The sequence below is a fragment of the Patagioenas fasciata genome, chromosome 7 (genome assembly GCF_037038585.1).
Source record: "Patagioenas fasciata isolate bPatFas1 chromosome 7, bPatFas1.hap1, whole genome shotgun sequence".
NCBI lineage: Eukaryota > Metazoa > Chordata > Aves > Columbiformes > Columbidae > Patagioenas > Patagioenas fasciata.
In genome coordinates this window covers 2700314-2713572 of record NC_092526.1, presented here as the reverse complement: position 1 = coordinate 2713572, position 13259 = coordinate 2700314, and the positions used below count along the sequence as shown (strand labels likewise).

Below are 13259 nucleotides of genomic sequence, written 5' to 3'. Positions count from 1 at the left end.
TGAAGTCCACAGCGGGCACTTTTTCCAGGTAAACAGGGCTGAACTGAGTCCTTAGTGTATCCGTATGTGCCTTCCCTGCATTGCTATTGCTGACGGGATGTTTATAAATGGGGACCAACTTGACGAAGCTGACAGGTACACCTGTAGAAAGATATGTCTGAAGAGAACAAATGCTGCTGTGTGCCTCTGAAAAGCATAGCAGAACCGGATTAATTGGCTCATTTTAACTGAATATCATCTCTCGCTTTCAGCCACACCGTATCCTCACGGATTTAAATGTTTCACCTGCGAAAAGGCGGCAGATAATTACGAATGCAACCGGTGGGCTCCCGACGTCTATTGTCCCCGAGGTAAGCAGCTGTGCGCTGGTGTTTAATTTAAATCTACCTGACAACAACCGCTCGCTGTCCCCACCGCGGGGACAGCACTGAGCCCCCCTTATTCCTTACGTGTACTCGGATGCTGGCGATCGCTGCTCCCGCTTGTAAGCCTCCTCATCATAGAGATGTGTAAGCGATATGAGTAATCCTTTAAGCTTTTCTGTCTGTGCTGGATGAAGTTTAGGACTTTTTGTCTCCTCTAGCTCAGCTGGAAATTAAATCAGGCTGACATTTATTTAAGGGTTGTGTTTCTCTTCCTGGTGAGTACAGGACCAGTTCTTGCTTTATTCACTTTTATTGCACATAGCACAAGCCCACACTTCAGGGCAGCCGAGATTGCCTATTTTCAGCTGGCCTCAAGGTATTTTTGGTATTTTGGGCTCATAAATCATTGGCTCTGAAGCTGGGAACAGCCTGGAAAGGGCTTTGAGATACAGGCACCGAAATATCAGACACAGACATCGGTGAGATCCTCAGATCAAGCCTTACCGCTTCTCTTTTTGAGACACAAACACTAAGATTGTCCACAGCCCCTGAGGAGGCCCTGGACATGGGTTGTGTCCTCACCAGGGTGGGAACCAGTTGTGGGCAGGAGGAAGCTGATGCTGATGGGCAGGAGGAAGGATGTGATGGGCAGGAGGAAGGATGTGATGGGCAGGAGGATGCGATGGGCTCAGGGATGCGATGGGCAGAGGGATGCTGATGGTCAGAGGGATGCAATGGGCAGGAGGATGCGATGGGCAGAGTGATGCTGATGGTCAGAGGGATGCTGATGGGGCTCAGTGCTCCCCTGGTGCTCTCTGTAGGCTCAGCAATGCTGTTCAGCATCAGTCCAGGATGTCTGTGATCTGCTGTGGGACAGCACAAGTGCCCACCGAAAATATTTATTTCGGAAAAGAGAGCAGAACCTGCACTGCAGGGATGAGCCAGCTGTGTTTGCAGCTGTGTCAGAGCACGTTATCCATCTGAGAATGTTTTTGATTTGAGCTCGAATCAGCACAACATCAATAGCAATAGATGAGATCAGGCTGGCTGGCACCAGATGAAACCAATGGCCGCGGACACTCCCTGCTTGGACGCTGGCGTTTAAATGAGTAAGGCCAGCGTTACCTGCAGATTGCTGTGAGACTCTGAGATCTGCCCTTAGGAGCTGGAGTTACTTGACCCAAAAAGATGTGCTAATCTGGAAAGTGAAGTTAGTGCTTAATGGTGGTTTAGTGGAGGGGAAAACCAGGTGTTGATGGGTCTGTATCTCATCGGGTGTGTTCAACCAGAGCAGCGCCACTGGTTACGGTCCCAGCGCTCGGCCTCCCGCATCAGAAAGCTTTTATCGAGCCAGCTTTTTTCTTTGCTGCTTTAATTTTCCAATGCGATTTTTGGAAGCCGCAGAAATGCAGCCTCTGGTGTGCGTTGTGACCACGGGGATGCTCGGGGACCGGGGTTATCTGCCCGGTCACTCCCGTATCTCTGGCGGTCAGAGGGCGCAGGGGCGGCGCTGCCTTCCCCGCAGCGATCCCAAAGCTGCTTGGTTTGCTTGGGTTAAGCGGTGCGAGAAAACGAGAAGACTCCATCCTGCTATTTGCTATTTTTTTTGAAGACGATGCTACTAAAAGCAAGCAAAATATTTTCATTAACTTTAATGTAGGACTTAAAGGAAACCACATTTTGTGCAGAACAAAATTCATTATAAGGGAGAGGAAGAACGCAAAAGAAAAGGCGATGGTGTCACTTGTCACGCCGGGGTCAGCGTAAATCAATAGCCCTGGAAGTCCCCCGAATAATCCTGTAGAGCAACCACCTCATTTTCAAAGCCTTTTGTAATGGAAAGTGTTAACTGAATGTTACACTATGGTCAGCTGGGCTCTCAAGTGCCTTTAAAGACACTCTAGAGCTGCAAAATTTAGGAAATATCTATTATTTTTTGTTATTAATACAATATAATGGAGACCCATCCTTACCCTGTGGCCGCGCAGTGTCCTGCGTGCTTGGGCGCTGCCGTCCTTTAGCATCAACTTTCACGCTGCAATGGCTTATTTGAATCTTATTTGAATGAATATTAATTTGAATGACTGAATTTTATTGCTCATTGTGGCGATCTCGCCCGGTTGTCGCTGAACGCAGAAAACATGGGAAGCACGCAGGGCTTTCCCCATCGGAGACGAGGGCTGAACAGGAATGTCCACTACTTGAAATTAATTATGCTCCTCTTTCCCCGCCCTGGAAGCAACAATTTGATTAATAATAAGGTTGATTAATAAGAAGTGAGGTATAATTTAGAGAGGAAATATATAGCGGTGTGTTTCCTGTGTTGAAAATGCAGCGTGTTCATCTCAGTGCTTGGAAGGGGAGCAGCACCTTCGACTGAAACATGAAATAAACCCAAATGCCTTTACACCTGGGGACAACCCCAGCGTTTGCCAGCCATGCTGCTCTGGATTTGCTGTGTGTTTTACACGGGTACAAGGAGTAGCTTAACAAAAAAGAGGAGGAGGAGGATGGTGTCGCTTGGGGATGAGGGAGCACTCAGCGTGCAAAGATGCGATGGGAATCCTGGGGACACGATCCAGTTCATGGTGCTTTTCCCATCTTATGGTGCTTTTCCCAAAGACTGGGAAACTGAGAAATACATCCATCCTCCTCACTGTTCTGCTGGGGTTTTTGGCATTGTTTTATAGATTTTTGGGGGCATTTAATGGTTGTCCATGAAGCAAGGAAAAAAATGAAACCTGTGCAAACACAGCTTAGCTTGAGGCAGAAACACATAGCGCAAGTTTTCCTTTTTAAAGCCCATTCTTGTGAAGCTGATGGTGCACACCACTTTGTGTTTATCTGAAAGCCTCTCCGTAAGTTGATTATCCAACGTACGTGTGTTTATTTATCTGTAACATCTGTACTGGGAACAAATCTGCATGTTCCGGGGTGCTTTGAAACCTCAGCTCCGTGCCAGAGCTTGGGGTGCGGGTGCCTGTATTTACTGACATTCATGTACTGCAAGAAATACATCAAAATAATCTATTTTTTAAAATCCCAAGATTAAAAAAATTAAGATATCTTATTTATTTCTTCCTATTAGTAGATTATGGCAAAATTTGCCAGGTAAAGCCAATTTTTCTGTCTTTCTAGGTACCAGATACTGCTTCAGCCAACACATGATGAAAGCCACTGGGGAGAGCGTGTCGGTCACCAAGCGCTGCGTGCCCTTGGAGGACTGTCTGGCTACGGGATGCACCTATGTAAAGCATGAAGAATACAAGGTATAGGACAAAAATTGCCTTTTTTTTAACATGAAAACTTGGCAGAATCCTTCTGGCCTCTGCCCATTAGTCTGACTGGTTCACTGGGTAAATGAGCATCGTCAAAGATAAGTTTCTCTTCTTAAGGAGCTCCAGCTCGTTTCCATTTGCTACAGAAACAAAGGAATAACCTCTCCCAAAATAAGCGAATAATCTCTTTAAATAGCATTTAAATTAATGGCAGTAGCTTAGGGGTTTGAGGCGCGTGGCCTGCAGAGCTGCCTGGTGTTGGCTCCTCTGTGATGGATGCTCATGGTTTTCCTACTGAAATGAGGACCTGCTGATGGGCAACAGCAACAAAACCCTATTTGAATAAGTATTTATTTATTTGAGTTCTGGTTTGTGAGCTCTACGTGAACCAACCACCACTGCCTTTCAGCAGTTTGCTTATTTGGGGTAGAAAATAAGAGCTTCAAAATGGATGTGTCGTCCTTGTATCCGCCGAAGTGAAGTGTTGTTCCTGCACAGGTGAAATCGTTCTCCAAGTACATCAATAAATAAAAGGGGAGGAAAAAACAAGGGGAAAATAATCAGCCTGGCCACTGCGCTCCTTTGCAAGTGTCTTATCATTTTCTGTGCGTCTTTCTGTATTGGCATTGGTGTTTTTCAAATAAGAAGTTATAACTTGTTTCTTTTTGCCCAGGTCTGCACGTCGTGCTGCGAAGGGACCATCTGCAACTTGCCCCTGCCCAGGAACGCGACAGACGCCGTGTTCACCACCCTGTCCCCGCTCAACAAGACGCGGCGGCTCTCGCAGCCCGTCCTGCTGACCACGGCGTGTCTGTGGCTGGGGCTGGTGTCCCAGCGCTGGTGACGCTGGCACGCGCGGTGGGGACGGACAGCGGAGCTGCTGAGAACATCTGTGTGAACCTTCAGCCTCGCCCTGCTGAGTTGGCTTTGGAAGACTGGTTTTCCTCCTCGCTTTTTATTACCGATGGACTTGAAGGGGTAAAACCATCACATTTCGCTACTGTTTTCTGAAGAAACTCATGCCAAATGTTCCCAGAGTCCATGGCTGAGACTGATACAGACACTTTTCTTAATGCCCATCTTTTCCTCATGAAGAAATGATATTTAAATCCCTGCCAGCTGCTATTATCATCACTTACACATTTGAAACTTTGCTTGTTATACAACCATAGAACTGGTTTGGGTTGGATGGACCTTCAAAGCTCATCCAGTCCAACCCCTGCCATGAGCAGGGATGTCTTCAACTGACCACGTTGTCATTTGTCACAGCACTAACTCTGGTGTCTCGTTAACCTGTTTTTAGGATGCAGAGTAACTAAGATGTCTCGGAGAGGGCAGGAGCTTGTGGCAAGGCAGCAGAAGCTGGAAGGGATGAGCACAAGGGAGCAGGAGTAGTTTGGACCAGGTGAGCTCCTCGCACAGGTGCTTCCTCCAACGGTGCCCACCAGGATGGGCAGAAAATCACCTCGGGTTATAAATCAAACCAGAAAAGCTCTAAAAGCTCAGCTCCTGAAGCATGATTAGATAGGAAAGTGTGTGTGCGCGGTCCTGACCCTCTCCTGGAGGAGGGAGGTGTGTGAAGGTTGAGATGCTGGTGCCGGTTGGGCCAAGAGGTTCTTGATGTTTTGAGGCTTTACATGTTTTTCACATTTTGGGTACCCATTCCAGCCTGAGAAAAACCCCTGATCCTGAATAGCTTGTTTTATTTAATGCGCTCTGTCTGTGGTGTATGGACTGCTCCAGGCTACAGCTGTGTTTGGTTTAGTGACCTGTGTTTCTTGTTTCGCTCGGAAATCACATATGCAATATTTATTTTTGTATAATAAGTAAGTCGGATCCAAAGTGTTTAGAAGATTAATACTAATATTGCCAGGCAAAGTGGTTGTTTTGCAAGTGGGTAAGCCTGTAATATATAAATTATCATATATATATATAAAAATGTTTTGCATCATTATTGAAAAAGAATCAACTTTGCTTTGCAAGGTCTGTAATAAAAGCAGGGTGTCTATGGACTTGCTTTGAAGTTAAACCAAATTTAAACAAAACAAACACCCCGAACAACAAAATAATGTTATAAATTGTTCGCTTACAAGCTGATTTTCGGCTCATCATGCTCCAAGGTAACCTGTGCTGTATCGAGTTACAATATGGTTATGCTCTAAAATGCTTGTTTTGGTGAGTTGCACAGGGAAAGGCGAATGAAGGAAGCCAATGCTGGAATGTAAATGCTTTGAAAGGGCTCCGGGAAGGTGCCAGCAAGCCCCCATCCAGCAGCATCCGTGTCGGATACCGTTTACAGGTGGAAAACGGTGGATCTGAGTGTGCAGAGGTGCTGCCTGGAGTTTTGTGGCCTCTGGAGTGAGCTCTGCTTGCGCTCCGGGGAGTTTTATTGGTGTTGAAGGAGAACCTGGTTTCCTGGGGAAGGAAACCTTGGTGTGCTTTGTTGAGGGATGTTTTCTCATTATGAAAATCAAACCTCAAACACTGCGTCTTTCCTCTTTTTATCTAAAACTAACACTTTTGAGGAAAGGCTGACGAATCTTGCATTTTGACGTCATTCGGTTCTCCTAGGACCTGTTCACAGAGCACTAGTGTTAAGAGGGTAGTTGCAATCTCTTATTTTATGCAAGTTAAAAAGCCCAACCCTGCAGCCTTTCTAAAGCCTATCGCCTCCTCTGCAAGCTCACTCGGGTGTGCAAGGTACTTACGGGTTGGGGAGAATAAGGTGGAGGGGGTATTTAAGTATTTATTAATTATGCAAAATGAGAGTTAAGTCTGGAAGGACCTCGTCCAGGTGTTCAGCTGCTCTCCTGGGGCAGGGGTTGAACGTTGGCCAAGATGTGTTGGAAAGCCAGCGGGATGCAGAACCGAGATTACTTAGGAACGTCTTGCTAATCTCTTCAGCCAAGGTGGGCTCAAGCCTTGGGCCATCTTGCATGTGGCCAGCAGTAGAACCTCAAGGGGACCTCCTCACCATCTCAGGGCTCACAGGCTGGTGGTGGCAGCTCAGCTGGAGGTTCTAAGGATTACTATTTTAATTCTGGGACTTGCTAACCACATGCATTTAAGGAGTCAAGCAATAAGAAAACTGACCAGCAGCAAGAAGCAGATGTTACCTCCTGGTTGCCTCGGTCACCAGTTACAGCCAAGTTTGCACCAACACCTTCTGTCTTCTCTGTATGTCGTCTCCCTCTATTTCCCACATATTTTGCAGTTCCATTGCTATTTAGTTTTGCTCTGACCCGCAGCGATGCTACCGATGGAGAAGGTCCCAGTTCTTGTGCTCTCTCACCAGTGTGTCCCAGTTGTGCTCTCCAAAAAGGACCTGAGCACCATCCAGCTGAGCTGCTCCCTCCAGCTGTGGTACGAGGATGATGGACATTGGGCTAAAAAGAGCGAATTAAGGTGACTGCGAGCACATGGGGGGGGAGGGCGTTTAAAGCACATAAATGCTGAGCTGCACCGTATTTATTTTTTTAGGCTCTATATATGTGATATTGCTTTAAAACGTCTAATTTTTTAACACCTGTAAATGCTGTACATTTGTATAAATAAATGTTTTAAATATTCACACGCTGCGTGAGGTGTTGATAACGACGTCCCCTGTGCTGGGCCACTGTCTGCTCCCCCGGCCCCTTCTCCTTTCCCTGGGGTCCTACTGGCAAAAAAACTCTTTAAAAATATAAATAAATATAAATATCTGTATTTAAGATCATTTTGGTTTAACTCCCACTGAATCTTTCCCATCGTTTCTTCCTCTTGAGCTCCCATGGTTATTTGTTGCTTATATATATACACACACACACACACACACATATATATATATATATAGGCCATTTAAGTGAATATTAAATAAAAAATAAATAACTCTGAAGAGATTCTTGTTTAGTTATTGACCCTTATTGACCCCTGGATTTTCCTGTGCCTCTCCTGCTCCATAATTGTGCTGCAGCGCTAATTTAATCCCAGCACGTTGTGGAGGTTTTAATGCAGCGATTTCTATCATCATTTCCACTCCTGCAACGAACACTTAGTTGGACGTAAACAACTTCACGTGACTCATGAAAGGTTCTGGCCTAAGTTGTAATGCGAAGAAGGTACAACTCAAAAAAATATAAAGAGAGATGTAAGTTAAAGCTATAAAATTCTATAGCTGTATTATGGGATATTCTGACAATTATCTGCCCATGCGTACAGAAGAGAATTGGCTGGTTTTTGCTGATAAAGGCTGTTCAAGGGGGGCAGAGGCTGAGCTGAGCTCTCCTGGCTGCAGGTGAAGAGATAGCAGAGGCCAAAAAAAAGAATAAATCAACATTTGCAAAGGTATATTAAAGGAAAACAGTAGTGACTGGGCCAATTCCCACAGCTCTAAATTGAATAAACTCATTTTACAGTAGCACAGTTAACTACAGCGCTTATAGCACCTGACTTTCCACTTAGTATTGAGTAAGTTTCTCCCTGGAGGTTCAGCATTTGGTGCAGCTTTTGTTTAAAAATGTGCCTTAAGAGACTTCGTTATCCCATTTCAAGAGGTGCCTTTGGGAGCAGTGGTTGCAGCACCCGTGCCCATGGCTCCAGTCACTGGATTTCTGCCCTGCAGAAGGCAGATGTTGGTTACAAACACTTCACTCCCATTTTCTGCAAAGCGGTTGAATTAATTGTCAGTAAAGACAACGCGAGTTGATTGTGTTGCTCTTTTTCTCCCCTTAAACAACCAGTTCATGCAAAACCCGCCTGGTGCCTCTGCCCTGCAGCACCCAAAGTGATGCTGAACCTCCTGCTTGCCCAAGCCACGAGCACTGATTTTATTATTATAATTTAATTTTGTTTTTTTGAGATGCAGAAACTGCTTCTCCATTGCCCACCAAAATCCAGCATAATCCCCCCAAAAAACCCCATTTTGGACTGGCAAGGCAAAGCTTTTGAAAGCATTTTAACCCCCTTAAAGGGGCTCAAGTAACTAGCACAAGTTGCACCCCAAGTGTCTCGCTAAGGGCTGGAGGATTCCATATATTCCCAGTCGAGGGAATACACGTTCAACTCTGATTCTGGTAAATGGTGTCACCAGACCTACGTGTGGTTAGTGGAAAGGGCAAAAAATGTACTTAAAATATGGATTTTATGGAATTAATGCCAAGCATAAGTTAATGCTTGTGATCTGAAGGTGCAAACCTTAGAAATGACAATGCCCAAAGCAGCACTGATTCAGAATTAAACAAGGTGGGAACCAACCCTCGGCATCAAAGTTCTTGGACATCCCACAACATCACACTTCTGCTGTATGTCAAAATAGGCTTCCAATTTTTGTCGCATATTACTAATAAACACACTTTACAGTGCCAGACTCATTAGATTATTTGATCAATTCTCATACCCATTTCCCTTGACATTAGTCCCAAAGTCCACTGAGACTCAAACAGCCACCCCACTCCCGGGTTGATCTAATAATGTCATTCCTTTAGCACTGATATTTTACATTTGAAAGCACTTCCAATAAATCTAGTTCAATGTTTATATGGGGCTTAATCTTTCCTTTCCCTCTTAAAGGTTTTTATGAGCTTTTAGACACGTAACCTTTACACATTTCATCACACAGAGCTCAACCCTCCAAGTCTTAGGCTAAAACCAGCAGGTTGGCATCCTCAGTGTGACAGATTCTACCCACAATAAATACAAACAAATGGGAAAACAGAGCGATACCAAGCTGCCAAAAATAAAACTCTGCCAGAGGTTTCCATTAGGAGAAGCAACCTGAGCAAGCCGGCTTTTCTGACATCTACAAACATTTCACTACTCAACTTTGTAAAATTTCAATGGGTTTTAGTTATGCTACAGATGTTCCTATCCAGCTGTGCTGAATACAGGCCAAACCCCAACTTGTCAGTCCACGTGTGTTACAAAAGACAAACCCCAACCTCCTACTCAATTTGGGAGGGTGGCACAGGGCTGCCAGCCAAGTCCCATCCCCTGCCCGCTGCTGCAAGGACAACAGTTTAAACAATTATTTTAAGAGGGTAACTTGTTCAGGTTTTTTCCTATAAAAATGTAAGTGATCCTCCTGCTGTGAGGGTGTGTGCCATGCAGCCTGTACCATCATTTATTAACAAAAGAGCTGCACCTAAACCCCGTGGCAGGTGTCACAGGGAACAGAAAGATGCAAAGTTGGTTGTTCTGGCCACAGAGCTGCCCACCTGGGGTGGATATTTCCTGCTGTTCGCACTCATGTCTTAGCAAGGTAAACACAAAGTACGATATAATACATATACATGGCTTTTTCACTACCAAAAATAACGGGTTATCATCATCAGCCCAAAACATTCCACCAACCGAATTTTTGAGTTTTCTCCAGGAGAAATATATTCTGATGAGTTAATTTCCCAGCTGTCACTTAGTCACTCTGGGATATCACTGTGTCTCTTCTAGCCACAAAACCTTCCTCAAAGTCCAGCCCTCAGAATCCATTTTCTTAAAGCTCTTCCAACCTGCCAGACACTGGTTTTAGCATTAAAGATTATTTTCTCAGTGAAGCATAACACCCAGCTGCATGAAATTTCAGTCTCATAATCCTGTTAGGTTTCCCTGTCAGCCTCTGCACCGACGAGACCTTTGTGTTTGTGCAGCTCCTGAAATAGCAGCCTGAGCCTCGCTGAATAAAATTAAAGCAAGAATTGCCATTGCCAAGGTGAAGAGCTGCTAGTTTAAAGGCGCTGCAGAAAATAAAAGCCACAGCCAGTTTGCAACTATTATTTAGTCCCGTTCTTTATGTGGATTTGCAGGTTGGGTGCTGGGCTCAGAGCTCCACCAGCCTTTGGCTTCACCCCAGGCAAGACCACGGTTTCTTTACTTGCCAAGATAAAAACCCAGCTATTTCTTATCTGCACGGTGGGTGTTCGTGTGTAGCAGAAAACCTCATTCATTACACTAGAAATATGGGAATAATAGATGCTTTTTCTTCAGTTACATTTTCATGGAGAAACAAGTTTTGGACCCGACAGCCTCCCAAGGCCCCTTCCAACACCAAATACTCAGTGAGACTTCAGCATCAGACCCAGCAGAAAACAATGATAACAAAAGGCTGGCAGAGAGAGGAAATATCCTATAGTTACCTATGTGGCATACCAGCAATCCTGATCTGTTAGCTTTAGTTGTGAAAATCCTACGGTCAAAGGCAGATTTTCAGTCTCTGGCACCGTGCACACACACAAAACCTCAACTCGTGTAGGAGTCAGGTAGGCACACTACTATCCATCTAAGTACCTCATACATTTATACTAACATGTAGCATATGACATGCATCTATCTATATATCTCTTCAAAAAAACAAGGGCCATACATGTGTCTGAAGAAAAAGAACTTAATCACAGACTGTTGCTGAACATGGACAGTCTGTTGAAAGGCTACGGCCCACAAAGCCCAGGATCTTAAGTGTCTAATAAATACTTTTCCAAATAGGACAGCTAACTATATAGGTAGTGATTACAGAGGTTTTATATAAAGTAAAAAGAAAACTGGCAAAAGCAACAGGAGGTGGATGGCTCTCACATCTTTAATGGGATTAACTGGAAGAGCAGCGGCCTTGGGGGCTGCAAAGCCCAAACCCCATGGCGCGTTGGTTCCCATTTCTGTGGAATATGTGGGTCATGAAGCAGGATAAGTCCCCCCGGAAGGGGCAGGACGCTGGAGCAGTCTCGCCTGCACACACAGGACCCCGCTCAGCTGTTTTAGGAACCCCATGGTCACGTTTTGTGTTGATGGTGGGGATTAGAGGAGCAGCAGGAGAAGGGACAGGAACAGGAGGCCCCGTCACCCGAACTGCAGCACAACCAGGAGGAAATTCCCAAGCTGAAAGTCTCGTGTTGCTCTGAGCAACTTTCATAAATAACAGGATGGAGTTCAATACCTGCGTTTCCTTTGATTCCTACTCCCATTCCTGCCTGTAAGAATTACTGATGTTATTATTGTCTACGCTTTTGTCTCTAAATCCCAAACTTTTCTGATCTCTCTCTCCCAGACTCCAAAGTACCAAGTCAGCAACGATCCTGCCCTCTCCCCTCATACACCCATTTCCTTTTCCAGGCCTCCAAACAAATGCACCTCACTCCTGCACCTCTGGGTCTTCTCATTATCTATCACCAACCTCGATTTTTCAATATCCTCAAAACTTCAGGCACTTCTGGATTTAAAACATATATATCACACGACACTCCAACTTAGAGGGAGCCAAGATCACTGAACAAAACACAAACAGAAATATATCTAAGTCCTGCCAGTACACAAAGCAGTCCTGAAAATAATAACTGTGTTTATCTTGAGCTCATCAGCTCCCCTCCAGCTTTTACGTTCTACTCTAATTAGTGAATTACTTAGATCAAGATTTTTCAACTTCAGGTTTTCCTGAGCAAAGACACCACTGCAGTTTATCAGCTGCAGCTCTGGGGAGAGCAGGAACCGTGTGGTCTCTGCAGCAAAGTCAGCCCTCAGGAAACCACAGTTACTGCAAAATCACCAAGTATTTTACAAAAACTTGACTTCAATGAATATCTTGAGGCTCTTTCTCCCATCACCACATCAGCTTCTCAGCAAAGAGTGCATCAGATATCTAATCTCCTTCCTATAAGTACAGGAAACATGTAGGGTCTTCACTGCCTCACAACCCAAGTACTCATACAGCAATTTAAATTATTTTCACAGCATTCAGAACAAAAAGTCTGAGAGCATCTCACAGACACAACTTACCCACATCAAGGTGAAAACTCTCCAAAAAAAAAGCAGGATTAGTTCCGCAGCTCAACACAAAAGACCCCACTGCAGGACTGTGCTACAGGAGGATGGGCAGAACAGGCCAAGGCTGGGGGAACCAGCTGCAGATCATTGAGCCCAAATTACCCACCTGCTGAAAACCCGCCTCCTCGTAACCAGCCCTTTCCATTTAACTAAAAAATAGAGTTTGTTTGCTGTGCTGTTGCTAAAATTTGCTATTTTAAGAGTTTCTGTATTGAAGTGTAATATTTAGGATGTGACCACAGGCAAGTCATTCAGTCTCAGTCGCCTGCTTTAAGGCACGCGTTGGTTTACACACCTTAAGCTTAAACGCTGCGTATTAACAAGGCACAGAAAACCCTCACAGGGCAAAAATAAACTTTGCATCTCTAAACCAAACCTAAGTGCTAAATATCAAGCCCTGGCAACGATCTGCCCCTGACAAAGGCGGCTGTCAGATGCCGTTACTCCCCTGGAAACAAAGAGAATTATAACAGAGCAAAAAGCCAACACATAACTTATTCTTGCAGCGGACAGAAGCTGTTATTGTTGTCACCAGGCAGCTGCTGCGAGCCATGGGTGCGCGTGTGCATGTGGGCATGTAGCTCCTGGAGAACTTGCAGATTTAGGGAGAAGTTTCCCTTTGCAAGTGCCAGCCTGCACGACAAATTAAGGGCACAAAAGGGTCCAAGTGACCTGCTTGGAGCAGCAAGGAGAAAGCACAAACACAACGCAATGTTTAACCCTCCCTGATGCATTAAAGTACAATGAGCTGTACCTTTATTTGGTGGAAATTAGAGCAGGTCTGCTGGCTTCAATGAATTAATTTAAAGCAGTTGGCCACCTGCCCTTAAAA

General features: G+C 45.0%; 1 protein-coding gene across 3 annotated transcripts in view; it reads left to right on the top strand.

Annotated features, from left to right (window-relative positions):
• The window catches only part of LYPD6 (LY6/PLAUR domain containing 6), a 34884-nt gene extending 27670 nt beyond the window's left edge, over positions 1-7214 (top strand). For all 3 annotated transcript variants that reach the window (XM_065840282.2, XM_065840280.2, XM_065840284.2), the window contains 3 exons: positions 252-350; positions 3504-3634; positions 4317-7214. In XM_065840282.2, the coding sequence (XP_065696354.1) occupies positions 252-350; positions 3504-3634; positions 4317-4487 (401 nt within the window). In that variant the 3' untranslated portion in view covers positions 4488-7214. The remainder of the gene's footprint in view (positions 1-251; positions 351-3503; positions 3635-4316) is intronic.
• Positions 7215-13259: the final 6045 nt, after the last annotated feature.